A 21757-nucleotide genomic window follows, 5' to 3' on the forward strand; every position below is an offset into this window, starting at 1 on the left:
TGTTCCAATGCGTGGTGTTTGTTAGCTGGGTCGATCATCATAGCTCCCCAAATCTCGACGTCGACGAATCTAGTGTGCACGACGAACAAACACATACCACTGGTGGGGAATTATTTGGCCTTAGAGCTATTCGTCGAGGGTAGTGGAAGGCGCTATGGATGCCGGCACCGAGGGTCAAGGATCAAGGGTCGCCGGAAGTAGTATAACATCGCCAACAGTCCTGGAGAGATTATGATGAGTCTGAGATTCTACAAAAGCTGGCCAAACATTGGGAAACATATTACATGGAGACGGGAAAGTTCGACCATGGACACGAGTTTTAATTCATGTCATGAGTAACTCTAACGTGTTCAGAGAGTTTAGACAACTTGAGCGAAAACTTGGATCGAATCCGTGACCATACAGGTAGAGGTGAGAGTTGGAAGTAGGCAAACTGTAGATATACTGCCGCAACGTTCACGCATTTACAAATTGATTAAGAGTACCAGCAGGCGCGGGAGGACATGCACAGTTTGCGGAAGGTCATCGAATCTTGCCCGCGAGGAGAAGCAGAGTCCTGGTGAAACAACGAACTGACGAATGTGATATCTACCGGGAGCGTGTTCGCGCTGAACATTTGAGGACGAGAATCAAGCCGGTCAGAAGAGTCAAGTCAAGCATCCTGTTTTTCTGGTTCGTACATTCTCATTCTCATTATACAGGACCTCGAAGCCAGTACGTACTCATCCCAGGCAAGTTCTCCCTCATGCACATCCGGCTCTATATTGTACGCCAATGTAGTCGACTAAATGATTTCAAGACTCATCTAGTTTATGCGAAGCCTTTCCAATCCAAATTTCATGAGAAAACCCCGTACGGCGCGCTAGATAAGGTGGATGCGTCTTCGAACTACAAGACAAGAAGAGATAAAAGTTAGCTATTGGCGTGATATCAAGATTGACGTAAAAAGTAAAGTACCGGACAGAAGAGAAACGAAACGGCGAGCTTGGGTGTGAGGACTTACGTCGACAAATCCACAAAATGTGACGAGGCCCGTATAACATCTAACGCATTCGGCGACGAGGGGGCGAAGACTGTCGTCGGTCTTGCCATTCACACCGGCAAACTTCTTGAATACACCCACCATGTTCGCGCGGTAGTCCGTCAGGAAAGTGCGGGCGATGTATTGGATCTGCTCATTTTGGGCACCGCGAGAAAGAAAGGTGGAGAGGAGCACGCGCAGTGTTGAGGATAGGAGGACGTAGTATGTGTGTAATGCGGAAGCGATAGATTCGGCTGATGTGTCCACAGGAGCTATGGCCGAGGGCTCTGCGTCATTACTCTGTGATATTGGGGTCGAGATGCCGAGATCTGGGTCTGCACGGAAGAGGAGCGAGTCACGCGACGCGGGCATGAGCCCAGCATCGAGAAGTGCTCTTGCGCCGTCAGGCGTACGGGAGATTTGGAGGAGGAGAAGCATGCGCGACTCGAAGATCGATAGGAGGTAAGGTCGGTCTAGATAATTGGAAAAGTTAACATGGTCGAAGACGAAAGTGGGGGATCGGACAGTTGAACGAAAAGACTTACGAGCTGGTTCCGAGTCCTGAAACTCAGATGCAACGTGCTTCAAAGGTTCGATCAGAGTCTCTAACACGTTGGCTTTGACGAGTGAATTGAGGATGAAGTTTGACTTTTCGGTTCGCGCAAGCGACGCCAGGAGCGACAGAAGATTGAGTGCATTTAACCGACAGGCGTCGACGCCCTCCTCGGCATCGTCGCACAGGATTTGGACAAGCCGTTGACTAGTCGAGCGGATACAGTCCATGCTGTTTCTTCGAGATTTTGCATTTGCAGCTGAACCATTGCCGTCGGACGCAGTGATTCGGATCAGATATTGCGAACAGATCCGGTAAAGGACTGTCCTGAGGCCCGTGCTCGAGCTGGAACCTGGGATTCCTTCGATCGAGGCGCGGAAGAGCTGAAATAGTTTCTCGGTGATGAGGTTATCCATGTGCGTGTTTGTCGGTGATGTTTCGGAAAGTGAAAAGAGTAGAGCATCAGCCGCTCTAGCGAGTTCCATCACCTCTTCAGATTCATCAGCAATGAAAGCGTCGAGCTTGGGCAACATGATCTGGAGCATGTGCAAAATGAACTGTGATTTCGTTGGCGGGTCCATGGAGCAGCAGTCAATAACGGATATGACCATTTCCACATACTCATGTAGAGCATCTCCTCTGGCCTTGTGAGCAACGATGGACCGATTTTGGGCTTCCAAGGTGGCGAGGATGCCATCGGCCTCGGCAATGACGATCTGCTCGTCAACCTTGCTGCTACCCGGAGACTCTGTTTGCTTTTGCATAAAGCCGACTCGGAAGGCATTCAGATATTCGCGTATAAGATTGAGATCGTAGAGATTAGGCATTCCTTCTGACGCTTCAATCAGGTACGCCTGGAAGTCGACCCCACGGTAGAACTCAAGATCCAAGTCAAATGAGCCAGACAAATCAAGCTCCAGGAAGTCAAAGAAGGCAAAAATATCAGGATTTGTTATGAGAGTACCGTCAAGATCGGTGGTTTTCCCCTGCAGAGTCGACAGGGTCTGTCTCAGGGCTGTTGACAGCCCATCGTTCAAAGCCGCTCGTAACTCAGATCCGGTGTAGTTGTAAAAAGAGGCTCGGAAAGTAAGAAATTCGGCAAGAGCCTCTGCAGATGTGCTATACCAGAAAGCAGGATGAAGGACCGGATTACCGTCCCAAATGGTTTGCTGGGATACAATAGGTTGGCTCAAATACTGAGATGGCAGGAACTGTAGTCTGCGAAGCTGGCCCGCAACAATGCTGGACGACAAAGGCGACGACCAAAGATGTCTCAAAACTTGCAGAGCTGCAGCTTTGACATGGATTAGCCAGGATGACATCACTCCGTCTTCGTCGTCAGGATAGCTCTGTACCAGATTGACGACCGAATTGAATACAGAAGTACCTGCGTCAATGGAGTTTGAAATGGTGAGGCGCTCGCCCAGTCTGTGGAACCCGAGAAGCAGATGGGCGATGTTGGGAAGATCTGGTTGTGTTTCCAGGCAAGAATTGAAAAAGGCCAATATGCCGTCCTTGATTAGATAGCTCACTGATTCAAAACCATCCTCGAGCTCTCGGATATCGAATTGTAGTCTGGACGACAAATTTTTCGAGATGGGTTCTAGTTCAAAGCTGGCATTTGGACCCAGCATATCAACAATTCGTCTCGTACGACCAAGAGCAGCTCCATTCGTCAAGAAGTGATTGTTGAGCTTCGCGGAGCCTGACAGTTTCTGCAGGAGAACCAGAGAGCGAAGGGCAAGCTCGGCGTGGCTGGTAGCGGCAAACTGACATAGGTTTAGCACGACCTCGGGATGCGCAACCAAGCTGTCTTCAATCGAATTAATACTCGACCGGGCCAGGCCGTCTTCTTGGGCTGATTGCGACTGAATCAACGGCCTGACGATATCAAAATAAGTCGGTTGTAGGTCTAGGACACGATTGATAATATCGATTGATCTTTGCAAGCCAAGGAGCAGAGGTGAATCTGGTAGAGCTGCTTCCACGGACTCTACAGGCACACGCAAGGACTCCATCAATGCCTTGTTCATGTCAGTGCTGAGTATCCACTGCATGAGACGGGCAAACGGACCCTGTTGAGCATACGATGCAGCTATCGGCGCGTCCTGGAGAGCATCGCGTTGAGTGCGTGATCGCTCGAGCATGGCCACGTAGTCTTCATTGAATCCCGCGAGACCAACAGCCACAAAGTCCAAGCAGTGAAACGAACAAATTGATCGCTGTAACTCGTCCCCAACTTCCGGAATGCGCTTGACAAAGATCTGGCCACAGACGAAGTCGATATAGGGACCAATTCCAGGGCTTCTGTAAGATGATCCCAGGTCCCCAGGAAAAGCCAGCCGGTCGGTACCCAAACTAATGGACGGTACGGGGGTAATCAGACCACGGAGAAGGACCACAAAAGCGTCATACTGGTCGAACGATAGCCCGATCGAGTTAAGCGTGTTTTGAAGATCCAGGAGAGTGGGTTTCGGAGGCTGAGCCGCTTTGCTGAGGGTCGATCGAACGATCTCATGACCATCCGAAGCCCACAAATCCAGAGTCCGCCATAGTGTGGTCGCCGTTTGCACAGATTTGTCAGTCAAGAGAGCGTCCAGGGTCGTAAAGACGCTGGCTCTCAAATAACTGGGCACCGAGCCAGAACTGAGGAGCAGCAAAGATTGCGGAAATGGTGGTGTGACGGTCTCAAGGATGTAAGTGCGAGTCCCACGATGTTGCCGGCTGAGATGGGCTAGGAGACGGAGATAACAAGACAACATCACTGGGCTTTCCAGCTCGTTCATGTCGGTGGGAAGAACTTTCCGCCTGTTTGGCAATTGAGTGGTGGTCGCGCGCTCGTGAACTTTGTGCGAGTAAAGCTCGAGTTCAGCAAACATTTGTTGGTAATTCATGGAAGGATTACGTCGACCTCTTGTCGAAGTAGGTAATGACTCGTCCAAGAGAAACTTGTGGGCGGCGTCGGCGCATTCCTGGTCTTCCGATATAGATGTCAACAGCTCACAGAAGGCGCTGGCCCGGGGAACTGTTTGTCTTCTCGAGGCCCACTGGAGAAATCCATACAGGTTGCTGTCAGGATCTTCCCACCATTGCTCCGCTGCTTCTGGTCTCTGCTCAAAGGCGAACGAGATAAGGACAAGGAAACATTCAAGGTGAAGTTTAGACGTGGTAACCCCTCGATGATCGAGCGACAAACCTTCTTGCATCGCAACGAGTTGATTCAATCTCTGGTCGTCTTCTTCAGTCTTGAGTCTTCGAATGGAATCGGGCATGTTCGATATAAAGGCTTCAATGAACGTCTCGAGAGACTCCATGAATTGCAGTCGGAAATAGGATGAGGTCTGATCGCCGCCTTCGAGTGCAACATCAGGAGTGTCACTGAGAAGCAAGGCGACCAGTTCTTGTCTCGCGGGATGTCGCCACACATCCGAATTTGTGCTTGTGCATATGGTAAGCATGAGTTCTAGAGCATCTTCCTTCAGCGCCGCCTTCACGGCATTGGCTCTCGTTTCGACCCCGGCATCTGGGCCGGTTAGATCACGGAATTGCCCACTGTATTCCACAGTCCACCATAAGCTTAATACAGCTTGAAAAGGTCGAATGGATGCGGAAGAGGGATCTTGGGGCAAAGGACCAAAGACCGAGTCGAGAGAACGAACGCTGTCCTGGGAGAGGTGACTTCCCGGCGAGCCGTACTGGTGGAACGCTGCTGAGAATGCGGGAAGATAGTGGATGAGACTGAAGTCGAGACGATTCCAGCGCTTGATGATGTTGTTAAGCTTTCGAAGGTCCTCCTGATTCGTGTAATCGCCCTGGAAGAGGTAGGCGAGAATGCAAGCCAATGCCTCGTGCTGTTTGAACAAACTGTCCCGTTGAAACTCAAGAGTGGCATAGAATTCTGGGCCTCGTGGCCCACCCAGAACCGCTTTGCTTTGGAGATCATCTCCGACCTTCGCCTGTAATTTTTCAATATCCTCCAGGCTACTCAAACATTTTTGGGCAAACAAGGATCCATTGCTAGCGACGCCCATGTCGATTTCCAACACCTTTGCGACAATGGTCTCAAAAAGCTGTTTAATTCCATTCTCGGGTGCCGCCGCGAGGGATTGTTGGAAAGTGATCCGCAAAGTCTGGAGGAGGAGATCTCTGTGGTTGTGGAAATTGCTCACAGTGTCCATCACAAAGGAATCAGTTGAGGACGTCGAATCTCCTTGATTTTGTATCAGCAATCGTCCGGCTTCGATTTCGTCCAGGGCAAGGGTCGTGGCGATTGCGCGGCTAATGTGTTTGAATTCATCGTTGATGGCATACTCCTGGTCCCCAACAGTGATTTTGTCTGCGACTGAGTAAGCCACGGGTACGTTTCAGGGGGAAGAGCATTAACAAAACCATTGCTATACGCCTCCCGGTCACCAGCGGCTGGAATGGGATTGTCGAGCAACTTCCTGAAATCCTCGATGCTGTCCTCCAATTCCTGCCACAGGCGATCAATATTTGCCAGGCGCGTTTCGGTGAAAGCTACCAGGTCTGCATGGAGCCCCTGGAGTCGCTCGAGACTCTCCATGGAGACGGCAAGAGTGAGACGCGTAAAAATGGTCTGTCATGTCCAGTTGAATCGTGAATTTACATTGAAATCATTGAAAATTGTACTTCAAAAAGTCCGCAGTTGTCAAAGTTCCCAAAGAGGCTAGCGTAACGCCAAGCGCAGATGCAAACTCAGGCGCCGACTCCGACATTCAACCGTCACTTTTTTCATCCTCTGCAGAGCACATGAAATCACGATTCAATCCACACAAACCATTGACGTTCCTTCTGCAAAGAGAATGTACTTCGACTCGGGCCAGTTCTTGAGATTCGCCGGCCCGAGAGATGGCGGAGTTTAGCATCCGGTCCGCCGTGGGTATGGAATTCTCTGTCTCCCCTATTACTCAGCCTTGTCCATTGACGTTCTGTGCAAGCGAAGCTCGAGGGGGACACCCAACGTGTCAGAGGTGAAGGCCTGGAAGGTAAGAGAAACACCTTTTAGCAGTTTATAGTCTGCTCAGCAATGCCGTTGTAGACCTCAAACGTGTCTTGGGTGAGGAACGGACCGCATCAAAATTGTAAACTCCAACTTCTTGTTGTCCCATTTCTTTCTTCTAACGAGATTGCTTAGCGACGAAATCGGAGACGACGAATTCCATTTGATTTTTGAGCTACTCTACCAAGTTGTCTCAAAGGAACGATCTACATTTCTTCGGGCAAATAAGCCAACGACCAAGAATAATGCCGCCTCCCGCTTGGAAGTCGCCGCTGCGGCGATTCGCCTCGCCGTGGGAATCGGAGCTCCCAAGATCAGATTCAAGACAGCTCTTTCTCTGCTTGACCACATTGCCGGAGCTCTGCCGACGGCCGATGGATCACTGTGTGAGCCACTCAGAAATGACTATCTCAAGAGTTTTAGGATTCTACTCAGCTATGCGCCACATGGAGAACATATGCGCCACAAACAATGGCAGAATTATGTGGACTTCGCTTTGACCACGCTAGCATCCACCCTTGATGATAACTCTATCGGCAGTAGCATCGCAAGTAGCAGGGACACCAGCATCGCTTCTAGGAATGGCCAATACTTGTCCATGCGGGTAAGCGAAAAAAGTGGTAGAAGCACCGGAACGGCTACGGCTTCGGATTCTGAAGAAATCATCCATGCACTCACGAGCTTGACTGCCGTCACTAATGCTCCCATTATGTCACGGGCTGCAGCCATCAGCCGAACAATCCAAGAATACCTCGATGTTGCCGCAAGAGGTCTGGAGAGTGCCTTTGAGACACTCAATAATATTATCTTTGTCTCCCTGACCGAGGACGTGGAATTTACCCAAACTCTGATCTTAGGGTTGATTTCAACGGTGCGACGATTGTGGTCTAAGGGATCGATTGCACTTCGAGAACAGATGTTAATCACCTTATTTACCACCCGATATCTCTTCCTCGCCCCAAGTGATCAAGCTCCTTCCATTGATCCAGCACTGTTGCAACCGCTGTTATCGACGATCTTCTCCGAATATCGTACAAGAAACGAGAGGGATATATTACACTTCGACGACATGCAGCCGCTCATGGAATCAGAAGATTGCCCTCTACGGCTCAGGCAGTTCAAACCTGTACGCAATTCTGCAAGAGCTGTATCCGGTTGGATGACATTGTCCGTTGTGGCCTGTCTCGTCCTAGGACTGAGCCAAAAGCCCCGTTCCGCAGATGCGGACGATTTACCGGATGACATTCCTCGAAAGCGACCAAAGCTCCCTACCCCTTTCGAAGTAATGTTGCAGCATGGATCCGAAAGTGTTGGTCAAGAAAAGCTAGCCGCACTTCAGGTCCTTCTTTTCCTCTTTGATCAACCTCGCCCGCTGAAGGCAGAATCGATTTCAGAAATCTGCAAGTCAATGCTGCCTATCTTGTCCCACGAAGATGGCAACATTCAATCGTGGGCCTTCCTCATATTCTCAAGGTACGTTCCCTGTTGAAATTTACTGCACTCGTCGGCTCATTATTAATCTAAGGTTGTCCCTTTGTGATACTTCTACCCTCCAGAATCGATCAGATATTTGGATTCAGCTTTGGGACGCTGGCCGGAGAGCAATATCGGCCGCAGCTTCGGTCAGAGCGGCGTCCCATGCATTGGACGTCCTTCTGAAGACCGGCGTTCTGGCCTCGGAGATTAGCGGAAACCTCATCGATAGCACTCTCTTTGGTGGAGGAAATAATGGACCATGCAGTCTCACGGATACCTCACTGATCCTATTTACGACTATACTAAATTCCAACATTTTTGACCACGAGCGAGGTTTTGAGGCTTTCTGCATGAAGGTCATTAGTTGGCTCACCGCGCGCTGGACTCTTCGTATGTTAACATTAATCTTACTTCAGGGAGGTGTCGCTAACATGCGCGTAGCTTCCAATATCGACCGTCTCTACAATGCACACATTGCCTTCCACGCTAAACCGGAATATTTGTATACTTTACTGACGTCTCTATGCGGCACGCACGACCAGTTAAGGCCCTATGAGGACTGGTCTCCAGCGCACAGTTTATGGAGAGCTTCGCTGATGTCGTCTTTCAATCTCGACTTCCTCCATTATGTCCTTGGTATTGAAACCTGGGAAGCGAAGGATATGGAGCAACAAGACAATATTTTTCCTCGGCTTGACCCACCCACCACTAAACTGCTGACCGATGCCGTTCTGGAATTCCTAACCTCCCTGTTGAGAAATTTTCTCCAATCCTGGAAGACCATTCATTCCGAAAGGAGCTCAAACATCGGCAACGATATTGTGGAAAACCTTGCTGTGGCGTCCACCGTGTCATCTGTGATATGGACGCGCTTTGGTCGCCCTACTAGGGAGCCGCGACCTCCGTCAGTGTGGCCCGAAAGCCGAAGTCTCGTTTGTCAGTTCATCCGGGATCAGGGCGATGATGATTCTCGAGCCGTGGCTTCTCGAATATGTAATGGCGTCCTAAAACTTCACAACCAACTCCTTCACCAAGATGTTGATATTTGCTGCGAAGAATATCAATCGGTCATTGAATCTGCGCTGCATCTTGCCCGACACAGGATGACGTCAATTTCTCCGTTTGATACACCCGAATTTGGTTTCCCTGATTCGAAAGCGGAGAGCCCACAATCGAGCCAGAGAAGCCAGTCCGGAGCATTCTCTCATGTCATGAGGGCCGACTTACCACTTTGTCAAAACGCCACTCAACTACTTGCCAGACAAATGGTTCAACTGACAATAAGTCTGCAAACTGTCAAATCGAGTGGAGCACTTGATCCTGCAGTAACATCTCGTATTGTGGATGAGATTCTTGCTCTTGATCCAGTTTTGCTCCTCTCTGCCCGTGGAGCGGTGCAAGATTTCCTGGGCCTTAATTCTGGCATTGCACGCGCAGATGCTCACCGCATTTTGAAGATGTTTGGAAAAGTCTACCTACAAGAAGGATCATTTGAGAGATGTGAGTCTGCCCTGTGTTTCTGCTTGAACACGATGCATGGACTTCTAGATCTCTGGACCTCGGATGGAGACGAAAGCGACGATCTTGCCGAAGCGGCATTTGACATCTATGACTGGTTTCTCACTACTGCACTCGATAAAGGAATCGCATCTCCGAGAGTCCTTGTAATTCTCGCGGATTTGTTGGACGCTCTACTCCACAAAAAAGCTTCTTTTGGAGAAGACCTTCCGTCGCCCAGAACAAGCCTCCTTAAGATCTTGAAGGTCAGCGATGCGGCGACGCAATACCGACTGGCTCCCAAACTATCCCATATCTTCGAGAAGTATGTCCTCACACAGCACGAAGCCATTTTTGACGACATTCTGGAGAATTTGCCGTCAGATCCCGACAACCGAGAAGGGATTGCCGTTCGGCTCCATGTTGTTGCACACCTTGGAGCTCGGTGGCATACCGTGTTGCGGCAGGCAACATATCATCTCTTCGAGACAGTGGCCAACGTACCACTTACCACAGCCCTGGCGCGTAACTGCATTACCAGGGCCTGCAGGACCCTTGGACTCAACCAGCCGAGGCAGCTTTTTACTTTATTTTCCCCACAGATCTTCTACACTTGGCTCTCAAAAGAGGGTCTGTCCCGTATGCCATTCCGTGCCTTCGACTACGCCTCTTTGAAGGAGATGGCTTTGGATAATATAGATGAACTAGTCGGGCAGATTGCGCTTCGCGGATTTAAGCATGCCGAAGAACTCGAACAATTGGTTGGCCAAGATTGGACCTCTCTACTGGTACAGGGATTTCCCTGTGCCGAAGCCTACACACTATCCTCAGAAACCGGTCTACCACGGCATGACCGTCTCTTTGATGGATCCGAAAAGCTGGTACGGAAACAGCTCGGATCAGAAATCTATCTGCGGTGCATTCGTACCTCCCTTCCAGACATCATAGCGCGGCTAATTACGTGCCTACAAGATGACAGGGGCATTGACAAGGCTTTGGAGAAGAGCAAACAAAGCGCTGCTCTCGCAATCTGGCAAGACATGCAGAACTATCCGAATCACAACATCCAGCTGCCATATGCTCAGCAACCTTCTTTTCGTGCACGATGTCTCGTAGAGGAGCTCAGTTATTTGTGTGGACGACTCGACCTTGACGTGAGCGATCTATGGGCCCCTTCATTACTCATTCACGTTTACAGGCAATTGCTGGATAAAGCCAGACCAGCTCTGGGATCCTTGCATATCTGCAGCCTCATTCGGAAAATCCGTATTGTGATAAGCCTTGCGGGGACCGTAGCATTGACAGGCTACCCATTAGAGATGCTGCTTCACAATCTTCGGCCTTATCTCACTCTGTTCGAGTGTGCGGAAGACACCATGGGCATCTATCGCTATCTACTGCGCGGGGGAGTTGAATATTTGCGCTCTCGTCTCTCGTTCATTGCGGGTCTCGGGGTGACAATGTTCGTCTCGCTGATTGGGTTTATTGCCTCTTCACAAGACAGCACCACACAAGAGGGCCATTTCTTGTCAACAATATCAAAGGCACAGGAGTTCAGATCTTTTTTGGGCCAATACCTGGAATCTCTACAGCCGACAAGTGTGTCGCACGAGACTCTGACAACTTTCAGAAATGTCGTGCAACGTGCAAAAGCCATCACGCAGTCAGGAAGCAGTGCGAGAAGCACAAACGAGGGCGAACTACTTTACGCCTTGTTACAAGATCGAAGCTGCGACACAACACTTCTGACAGAATTGCATTTTAATCTCTCAATCGAAATACTGTGCAGAAACTTTTCGTCCTCAACAGATCCCCAGGATGACATACTGGCACACGATCAAGACACGGCCCGATTTGCACCGACGTTATGTTCAGTTCTCAGCATACCACAACTGAATGAGTCCTTCCGAACTTGGGCCGCTCAAGGAATCGGGAGAGGCTACATTATGCGTGGCTTAACCTTTAATATCAGAGAAAGGCCAGGGAAAGGGCCCTCATCGGTCAAGTTGACTGGACACAATTTAGAAGTTGTCTCGTCATATACGAGTATTGTGCGACATCTTGAGCATCTTGTGTGGCAATCAAAATTTCCCGCTTCGACTTTCGCTGAAAGAACATTACAGCTCGTCTTCTCTGCCCTCGACCAGGGAAGCGAATGCCGAGTTCTAGGAGCCGACATCAACCGAAGTTATGTGGACGAACTGAGGTTCAAGCTGTTCCCATGCCCCGGGATTCCACTCTCCCTCTCGTCGGGACTTGAGGAGGGCCCTGGAACTTTGACAAGCGGATCTTCTCATGATCAACCTTGGAAATGGGCTGCAAATCTTCTGAGAGAGATATGTGAGCGTGCAGCTCGTGATCCCGTGTTGTCCTTTCTCAAACCACTCATAGCTGCCGTTCCAGAGTCTGCGGAAATCCTGTTACCATACGCCGTTCACATTGTCTTGCGCAGCGAGGTCAACACACAGGAGACGTTTCGAGAATACCTGTCAGGGTCCTTTTCCAAAATTCTCCAACCGAAGGAAAGATGGCCAAGCCAGGCTCGACAGTTGGTTTTGAGGACACTTTTGTATCTCCGAACATGTTCTATTCCAGACGAGGCTCATATGGCTCTGCGGAATTCCTGGCTCGAAATTGATTTTGGCGAAGCCTCGGTCGCCGCAGCTGACTGCCACATGTGGCACGAAGCCTTGCTCTTCCTTGAGCTACATTATTCTCAAGCCCAGCTTCAAGTAAGTCGCTCTTCTCGGAGATCCTTCGTTGCCACAGACGATATTCCGACAGATGTTGTGGCCAATATCTATGAGAATGTTGATGATCCGGACTTCTTCTATGGAAAACACCAAGAATTTGATCTGCAGTCTGTTCTTAAAAAAATGAATCATGAAGGAGCGAGCCAAAAATCTTTATCTTTCCAGAGCGCCATGCTGGACTCTCGACTGAGAATGAGCGGTCAAGAACGAAGTTTGAGCCATGTGGCACGGACAACCGCATCAACTCTAAAGGCAGCAAATATGCAAGGAATCTCCGAGGCTGTCAGACAATATTATCAAGGGTTCGTCAAGGACATGTCGCACAAACAGCATATCGATTCAACGTCGGCCAACGATAAGTGGGATGTTCTGCCCGCAAGGGAACGTTCTACACCCTCTTCTACTTTTGACTCGCTATTTCGCAGCATGCATACTATCTCGAACAAGGAAAGTCTGGCTCGAGGGTTGGATCGATCTTTACTTGGGCTCGTAGATATAATGAAGACTAGAGACTTCGGTAAAGGTTACACAAGCGATCTTCTCTCCCAATTGGCAGTTCTCGCAGAGGCGAAACAAATTGTCAGCGCAACTACAGCTGAAGGCCTCAACTCAACCTGGGCAGCAATAATGGCAAGAAATGAAAAGATAAAACTTGCAGTGTACGTGTCGTAAACTTCCGAGGCGATCCTTACTGACTGACACAGGTTCCAAAAACTATCGCCCATACTACGTGGAAGAGAGGCGGCCTTTGCAGCGATACGCCGAAACACTCATTTGCAAGCCACGTTTTCGCTCGATGTCAAACAAGCCCTCCTACACGAAATCAGGGCTGTGCGACAGACTCTCGACATGGCATCAGCCTACGAAGTGTCACAATTTTGTCTGAACCGTGCAATGTATCTGTCCGAGCTGAACCAGTTAGCTGTAAATGAAGAATTGGAAGTCGATGTTGCTATCCAGTATGATCTTGCAAGGACATTGTGGGCCCAAAATGAAATAAGCGGCTCGATCGGGATCCTGCAGAGCTTGAAAACTCGAGAAGACATTGCTCAGCAGGCTATTGTTATCACGAAGGCCGATATCTTGACTGACCTAGGCCACAAAATTGCAGAAGCCCGTCTCGAGAAGCCTAACGATATCATCAAGACATATCTTTCGCCAGCATTCAAGGAATTGCACGGCCGAGAGACAGGATTAGAAGCCGGCCGCGTTTTTCACAACTTCGCAGCCTTTTGCGATATGCAGCTACAAGACACTGATAATCTCGATGACTTCACGCGGATTAGCAAAATTCGAGATCGCAAACTGCAAGAAATCCATGATTTGCAAAGAATGATCCACTCCAGCCGCGACGCCAGACAACGCCAGCAATTGGAGTCACATTTGAAGAAAACGAAAGACTGGTTCAAGCTTGACGATATGGAATGGAAGAGAGTTCAGGCAAGCAGACAGACTCTGATCCTTCAGTGTCTGGAGAACTACCTCCTCTCCATGAAAGCGTCCGACGAATATCCCAACGATACCCTTCGATTCCTGGCCTTGTGGCTGAATCAAGCAGAGAACCCTGAAGCAAATGCAACTGTCGGCAAAAATCTCAAGTCAGTTCCGACTCTCAAATTCGCACCGCTTGTCAACCAACTCTCGTCTCGATTGCTGGACGTCAATGACAGCTTTCAACCGCTGCTCATGGAGCTGATGTTCCGAATATGTTCAGATCACCCTTATCACAGTCTGTACCAAGTGTTTTCAGTCAGCAAAACCAAAGGTGACAAGGCGGATGAGGTGGCTGTGTCTAGAAATGCCGCAGCGAACAAACTGGTCGACCTTGTGTCCAAGAGAAGTGTTTCTGCGGCAGTCTGGGTTGCCATCCACAACGCCAGTCTGTATCTGTTCAAAGTCGCCCAGGAGAGGTTGCCTGACAAACAGACCAAGACCGGGTCCAAGATCGAGCTGCGAAAACTCAACTATGGTCAAAAACTGGAACATTGCATGAGCGAGTTGAACACAAGAATCCCACCACCGACCATGAACGTCCCCTTCCGGGAGGACCGAGACTATTCATCCATACCAACATTCAGCAAGTTCGAACCACAAATTTCCATCGCAGGCGGAATGTCAGCCCCCAAGATCGTCACAATGATTGCCACCGATGGTTCTCGCCACAAAATGCTCCTAAAAGGTGGCAACGACGACCTCCGACAGGACGCCATAATGGAACAAGTCTTCGGACAAGTGTCCAACCTTTTGAAAGACCACCGCGCCACTCGCCAACGTAATCTGGGCATTCGAACTTACAAGGTTATTCCACTAACCACGAACGCGGGCATCATCGAGTTCGTCAAAGACACGATTCCACTACATGAATACCTCCTCCCAGCGCACACTCGATATTTCAAGAAGGACTACACGCCGAATCGATGCCGGAAAGACATTTCCGAGGCCCAAGGCAAGCCTCTCGATCAACGCATCAGGGTATACCGCAATGTCATTGCCAACTTCCACCCCGTCATGCGTTTTTTCTTCATGGAACACTTCCCAGATCCCGACGACTGGTTCTACAAACGCCTCAACTACAGCCGTTCTACCGCCGCGGTAAGCATCCTCGGTCACGTCCTGGGCTTAGGCGATCGACATGGCCACAACATCCTCCTCGACGAAAACTCGGGTGAAGTCGTCCACATCGATCTGGGCGTCGCATTCGAAGCAGGCCGCATCCTCCCCGTGCCAGAAGTTGTGCCCTTTCGCCTAACTCGCGATTTGGTAGACGGCATGGGCTTGACAGGCGTCGAGGGCGTGTTCCGACGGTGCTGCAACTTCACGCTCGAAGCCCTCCGTCGGGATCAGGAAGCCATCATGACAATCCTCGACGTCCTCCGCTACGACCCACTACACTCATGGTCCTTGTCCCCGCTGCGCCTGCAAAAGATGCAGGAGAACAATGAGCAAACGACAGACACTGCTACGGCGTTCACCCACGATATTGCCGCGAAGCGGGAGGTCAATGAACCCAGCGAAGCGGATCGCGCTTTGACAGTCGTCGCAAAGAAGTTGGGCAAAGCACTCAGTGTCGAAGCCACGGTTAACGAACTCATCCGCCAGGCTACTGATGAGAGGAACCTCGCGGTCTTGTACAGCGGATGGGCAGCTTATGCGTGAGACAGAAGAAAAAAGAATTAAACTGAACTGGGTTGTCTATTAGCCAAGAACACATGGTGCCTTATGACATGCACCAAGTTCTCTTAATTTTTTCACCACTCCACTATCGAGTAAGCAAGCGAAGGAAAGAAAAGTCTGTTGAGCATTGAAATAGACATTGATTAATATGCCGAGCACCTGCATATGTGTCGCCGCCTCCATATTTCTGTTTTTTCCTTTTTTTTTTTTTTTTTTACTGATTCGTACGCCGTACCGCTCAACTTGTACAAGAATACGTCATCAATTCTTCAAGATATGCAAACACACGAAGAGGGGACCTGATATATCCAATATAGCTGATGACAACACAGGACAACTCGGATGCTTTTAATATACACGCATATAGTCGGGGTAAAAACAGATCCATAAATCATATAGGTCCTTCCCCGGGATGCAGATAGGCGGTGGGACTATACTTCCCACCCATCATTCGCCCAACGACTTGTCCACTCGGCCTTCCGCTCCGTCAACCAAGGTTTATGACTGGTGCCAAAACCGGTGCCGAGGGCCTTCTGATACCCAGCGGTCCAACGGTCTTCGACCTCCATTAACACCGCACGCTGAGGCTGCGCGTGAGGCGGGATCGGGACTTTCGGTTTCGGCCGGCGACCACGAGAGAGGCTAAAACTTTTCGGCGTCGCGGACTGTGTCCCCGTTGACGTCTTGGAGTAGTTGTTTCTAGAGGAAGAAGACTCCTTCTCGACGTCTTTGACGATAGATTTCAATTCCTTCTCGTCATTGGTGATTTGGGCACGGATATATGCCACGTCATTCGATCCACTGAGCATCGACATGACACTTTGCCGTGGTGTATAGACGTACTTGTCCAAGTCAATTGGACCGTCTTTTGGTACGATGGCAGGGTCCAAGACAGCTTCTTCTCCCTTGGCCAAAAGTTGATTGATATCCAGACTCTCGCCGTGAGGGATCATTTCCGGATGACTGGGCGTCACACAGTCCATGTCCGCTTCCTTGCGGAGCACGTGGTCGATATCCACGGCTGAAAAGAACGCACAGCATTGTGGGAGATCTTCAATTCCCATCTGTTGACTGAACATGGCTCGTGTCCATAAGTTGGAGATTTGCAGTGCTAGAGCAGCTTTGTATCGATCTTCGTGTTTGACGAGGTATCGGATTTCATCGTGCACGGTGATGGCGAGTCGAGCATCGAGATTGAAACGTCGGATCAAGTAGTCCATACTGATGATGAGTAGATGCAAGTAGTCAACACCAGAGGACTGAATGGCCCAGTTGATGCGAGACGTCATGAAAGAACCTTGGTTGATGAATCGTCGCATCAAAGCTTCGGTTATGCCGGCTCCCAGAACCGGTGTTCGGGGACGTTCTTGCTCTGCGAATTCTTCAAGTTTGTTGAAGACGAATGACTCGGTTCCTCCTCTCCAAAAAGAACCATTTCCCAATGCTTTGCGTCTGGTTCGTGTTCCTTTGGTCTCTTTGTAGAGTTTTGAGGCAATCTCGGTTGTCTGCTCCTCGGGCAAAGCAGGGTTGAATTGCCGGAGAAGCGTTGCAGCGAACTTGAGGCCGGCCCCATAGATGCGACCATAGTTGAACACTTTGGCGTCGTTACGGGATATTCCTAGAATTCTCGCGGTTTTAGAATGAAGATCCGTCCCGGCAGCTTTGGTTCCCTCCAGCGTCATGAAGCCAATGGCATTTCCGCCATGAAGCTGGAATTGGGCATCACCCACAAGTGAAGCAATCCAGAGTTCCTGACTGTCAACATCAGCGCCGACAAAACAATATCCTGGTGGCGCCCTGATCATAGCTTTCAGTTCAGAGCCCACTCGGTTGGCTTTTGCGTTGGAAGCGGTGAGCCAGGTATTCTCCACCGCGCGTCGTGTAATTGTACCCATAGGGATGATTTGAGGAAGGATGAATCCTTGCTCGGACTTTCCAGTCAACGCAGGGTCTCGGTCCGATTCGTTCACGACCATCTGGGAGATGATACGATCTCGTGCTGAAATCCAATATGAACATGACGCATTCATCTCCAAAGCTTCTTTCGCCAAAGCAAATTGTGAAGACAAAGTTCCTGCTTCAAAATATTGCAAGTAGCCTTTGGCCAGGGGTGAAGCACATCGAGCAGCTGGCCCATCCTTATGGGGAAGTTTGAAGTAGGTGTTTTGGAAGTCCGATTTCAAAGTCTCGTTGGTCTCCTCCGACATGTCACAGAGAACAACATTGCTGTGTTCATATTTGTCGACGTCTTTATTAGGAACTCGGAACGTCCACCCATGTTTGTCAGACCAAATCAGGGGATAGCCGTCCCAAGAAAGTTTCAGCAAGATCGGCGCGATTCGGGTCCGCACAGTCAGGTTCAGCGGAGCGTTGTTTGTCGCGAATAAATCTCTGTACCAATTCGGTGCACCTGGTTTCTTCTGCCGAGCAACCGGGACCGGCTCTTCGTCCTTTTTCCTTGCCTTCTTGTACTTGATCTCTTGACCTGACCAGTCCAGCTGATTGAGCCATGGATCATTTTTGTAGACTTCTGGTTGATCTTTGACGGCCAGAGCAGCTTCTGACAACTGTACGAGTCTCTGCTCGACGTCTTTTAGTCTTTGTTGGTATATATTCTCTGCTCGTTCGAGGTATTCGTCCCACGACTTATCGACAGGTAATATGACCGATGACAAGTGTCTCAGCGCCCCAAAACTGACCGGGTGCGGACAGGTTTCCAAAAAGTTCGGGAATACTTTTTGGAAAACTCGGTGCGTGATAGCAACATCGGCGGCACAATAGTCAAGAAGCTCCTCAATTCTTTCACGGATTCCATCTCGATCAAGTTCACCAAAGTAGTCTCTCTGGCTCTTGTCGATTGTGACGCCACAGTGGAATTTGGCAACGTCGCGCAAAGAATTGACAGAGCTTCGTCCCACCCATAATTCCTCCTCCTCTTCACTCAACAATTTACTCTCAAGCATCCTTTGAAGCTCAACAGAATTGTGATCCCCCGACATTTTATCTCTTAGATCCCTATTCTTCTTGTGCTTCATCCAGGTCGGTCGCTGTCTCGAGCACATGCCGTTGACGGCGACATGGAGAGACATGGTGTCGATGAAAAAGTTTCGAGATTGTTTGAGATCGTACTCCTCTTTCACTCGTGCCCGATCATAGCCGATGTTATGACCAACAACGATCCGGGGCTTGGTCGGATCACCTAGCGGCACCAATTGTCTCGGATTATCCGACTCTCCCAACAGCCAGGGTGATATCCAAGCATACCAGGCAGTGGGACTGGCAGCAGTGGCCATGACGGCGAACGGTGTTTCCTTCCACATTGTTTCTACGTCAAATGAGAGCATAGCTTCATCCGGCGCATCTACCTCTTCCGTAGTCATATCAGAATTGTATTTTGTCCATCCACTTCTGATCACCCATTTCCGAGGTCTTTGCGGAGTATTTGCCTTGACGAAGGCCTTGCCATACGACAAGTATGGCTCCGAGCCGTTAAGACCAAGCTTTGTAAAGTGTTCGTCTAAACTGGTGCCGTGTAAAGGTGGGACATCGACTCCAATTGCCGGTGAATTATCCTGATTCTTTCCGAGCAAACCATGCCGTTGCAGGTGGTCTTTGGACAATTCAACAAGATCTGGGGGTGGTCGCGTGTCCCCTGCCGGGAAAATTTGAGGATGGAGGAGGTCACTCAATTGTTGTACACCAATTTCATTATATCTCGGGCTCGCACTCCGAGCGAGTGTCCCATTTCGGTCAACATTAGAGATAGTAAGGGGAGGAATAGTTTCGTGGGCATAATATCGTCGGAGAATGGCGGCATCTCGGAGAGCGCATGATCTGAGTTTCTGGGAAGTTCTGATGTAGCCTCGCGCGCATTGCGCAAGCGTAGGAGGCCACAGCATGTATGCAATTGAGACTGAGCGTCAACTTAACATTTTGCAGGGGACTGAGATCGAGGGAGTTGAAGACCAAAATCTTGACGTTGCGGTTCAGGAGTTTGCGAGGTAAAAAAAGCCCACCACCTGACGACTTAGTAGGGTGCTCGATAAGCCCGCTTATCATCACATGTTGTTCTCTATGCACGTGACCTAGCATCCTAGAATCTTTTCGGTCGCGGCCTCTCGACCTCGACACATCTTCAACTTGGCTTTCTTCGATCCCATAGTTCGAATATGGCCTTCAACGCCAGAAATATCCAATATAACCAAAAAGAGCCTTCGTTTCTCCGCAAACTGCGAGGTGAATTTGGTGGACTCGATGGAAGGCACAATGTCCAAATCGCGCGACCGAAGAAGGACAGACTTAAGACCGGGGATGGTGATGAAGACGATCCAGTAATCGTGGATGAGCAAGGTGAGAGAGTTGAAAAGGGAGAATTTGAGCGAAGGATACGAGAGGGCGATCTGTCCGGAAACCAAGGCGGCAAGGAGCCAGGAGCAGATCCCGAAGCCGACCGGAACAATGGGAAGCAAGAAAAACAAAAGGTGGTAGAGATTGGTGCCTCCGCCAATGCGAAGAAGAGAAAAGCGGGAAAAGTAGTTGGTGCCGACGACGAGGACGGAGACGGCAAAGTTGGCGACACATCAGAGGAGACAGCCCAGAGAAAGAATGACGACGGCGAGGCTTTCGGTTCAAAGAAGAATGAACCTGGTACCGGAAAGAAGAAAGGAAAGAAGATCAAGTTGTCATTCGACGAACCGGATGGATAGCATGTCCGACAACTAGGTTGATGCTACCTGGGGTTTGACCAAACCGAGTGTTTACGACAGTCCAGACCCAAGCTTGAGGAGCTGACAAGCACCTGGACGTTTCGTCTTCCAAAACGAACAGCATCGAGATGACCAGTGACATTAAAGCCCATGGATCAGGACAGGGGCCGTCGAATACTTGTAACGCTTCCCCCTCTCCAACACTCGACAAGCTCACAGATGGGAATGCGACGAGCTCACTTTTGGGGACATTACCAGACTGCGCCAGCGCGAGGCCCTGATCGACATGCCATCACAAGACGATATCATCCGATTTCTCGCATGATCCTTCCGATCTCCCTCTTCGCAAACTTCTCCCTTTCAGCCTTGGGCATCTCAGACCCCGCCTCACGAATCGCAACCACTCGCTCCATCAAACCCTGCAGCTGTTCGACCTGTACATCTTCATCCCCGGGCATGTCTCTCCTTGCCTGAGCTCCCTGATGAGTGTCACGGTCATCACCGTCTTCAAGCATGGACATTTTCAGCTCCATCATCTCTCGCTGCAACTCATGATCAAGACCAGAGAACCTCATGTTCCCCGGTACGTGAGGCGACAAGGTAATTTCTTCATCATCGCCATCCAGCTCACCAAGCTCACATTCACCGTCATCGTCACCGACATTTGGTGAGGCGGACCAATCAATACCCTCCAACACTTCAATTACTCTCTGAATACCAGTTTTCTCACCATACTCATTCCTTTCGTCGTTTGCATTTCCTTCCTTCTCAACGTTTTGAGTTTGCCCATCCCAAGCCACGAAATCCCACCCTAAAATTCCCTTTGCCGACAGACATGTATCTTCCAGCTTCTCCATCGTGGCGGACAATTTCTCCTGTTGCACTGCGGAGGACATGGACTGTAGTAGGATAATCGAGGCAATGTCGCGACCGTAGCTGTCGTCTTCGACCGCCTCGCGTAATGAGTGTACCGCTTCAATGAATGACACGTAAGAGTCAGGTATTGACGAAGACGAGAGTGAAGATATAGGTAGAATCAAGAGAATCCCACCGATGACAGCCCGGACCTCTGCGGCCGCCGTGGAAAGCATTTGGTCGTTCCATTCTTGGAGGGCCAAAGTGTCTTCTACTGGATTTGAGTCTGCTTCTTTCCGGTCTCCGCTTTGGACGCTAGACGTGGATATAGACGGTAGTTCGTCACACCAAATACTTACATCGGAACTATAATATTTCGTCCTCAGACTGAGTGGTGGGTGCGATGTATATCCGGAGAATGAAGTGACCTCATCTGAGGGTGATGATCCCGTGATGGCTTCCAGTAAATTACGAAATGGTGGTACCGTAGTCGGGTCCGAGGATGGTGCGAGAATCAATAGGCGTAGCGAGGAGGGTTTTCCCAGCGACGGCTCCGCCACCATTTTTCTCGCCCAGCCTGGCCAATGCGGGAGACGTACTTTCGAATTTGATCGGTTTCCCTTATATTGATTGGAAATGTAGCCGAAACAAGACAGATGGCCGATAGTTTGGGGGGGAGAAATAAGAGTACAGGGATTTTAA

At 49.9% G+C, this 21757-nt stretch overlaps 5 protein-coding genes across 5 annotated transcripts; 2 read left to right on the top strand and 3 right to left on the bottom strand.

Annotated features, from left to right (window-relative positions):
* Positions 1–837: 837 nt before the first annotated feature.
* Z518_03302 (uncharacterized protein) lies at positions 838–6138 on the bottom strand (the record flags this gene model as incomplete). Its single annotated transcript, XM_013420327.1, has 4 exons — positions 838–888; positions 1004–1494; positions 1567–5910; positions 5964–6138. The coding sequence occupies 4 exons, from the start codon at positions 6136–6138 to the stop codon at positions 838–840; spliced, it is 5061 nt and encodes a 1686-aa protein (XP_013275781.1).
* A 483-nt stretch (positions 6139–6621) lies between these two features.
* Positions 6622–15476, top strand: Z518_03303 (uncharacterized protein; the record flags this gene model as incomplete). Its single annotated transcript, XM_013420328.1, has 5 exons — positions 6622–6629; positions 6730–8067; positions 8120–8460; positions 8512–12979; positions 13025–15476. The coding sequence occupies 5 exons, from the start codon at positions 6622–6624 to the stop codon at positions 15474–15476; spliced, it is 8607 nt and encodes a 2868-aa protein (XP_013275782.1).
* A 449-nt stretch (positions 15477–15925) lies between these two features.
* On the bottom strand, positions 15926–19393 carry Z518_03304 (uncharacterized protein; the record flags this gene model as incomplete). Its single annotated transcript, XM_013420329.1, has 1 exon — positions 15926–19393. One exon carries the CDS (start codon positions 19391–19393, stop codon positions 15926–15928), a length of 3468 nt encoding a protein of 1155 aa, XP_013275783.1.
* A 270-nt stretch (positions 19394–19663) lies between these two features.
* Positions 19664–20200, top strand: Z518_03305 (uncharacterized protein; the record flags this gene model as incomplete). The annotated part of the gene is made up of 1 exon (XM_013420330.1): positions 19664–20200. One exon carries the CDS (start codon positions 19664–19666, stop codon positions 20198–20200), a length of 537 nt encoding a protein of 178 aa, XP_013275784.1.
* Positions 20201–20505: 305 nt separating this feature from the next.
* On the bottom strand, positions 20506–21618 carry Z518_03306 (uncharacterized protein; the record flags this gene model as incomplete). Its single annotated transcript, XM_013420331.1, has 1 exon — positions 20506–21618. One exon carries the CDS (start codon positions 21616–21618, stop codon positions 20506–20508), a length of 1113 nt encoding a protein of 370 aa, XP_013275785.1.
* Between the last annotated feature and the right edge of the window lie 139 nt (positions 21619–21757).

Source organism: Rhinocladiella mackenziei (assembly GCF_000835555.1).
Source record: "Rhinocladiella mackenziei CBS 650.93 unplaced genomic scaffold supercont1.2, whole genome shotgun sequence".
Taxonomy (NCBI): Eukaryota; Fungi; Ascomycota; class Eurotiomycetes; order Chaetothyriales; family Herpotrichiellaceae; genus Rhinocladiella; species Rhinocladiella mackenziei.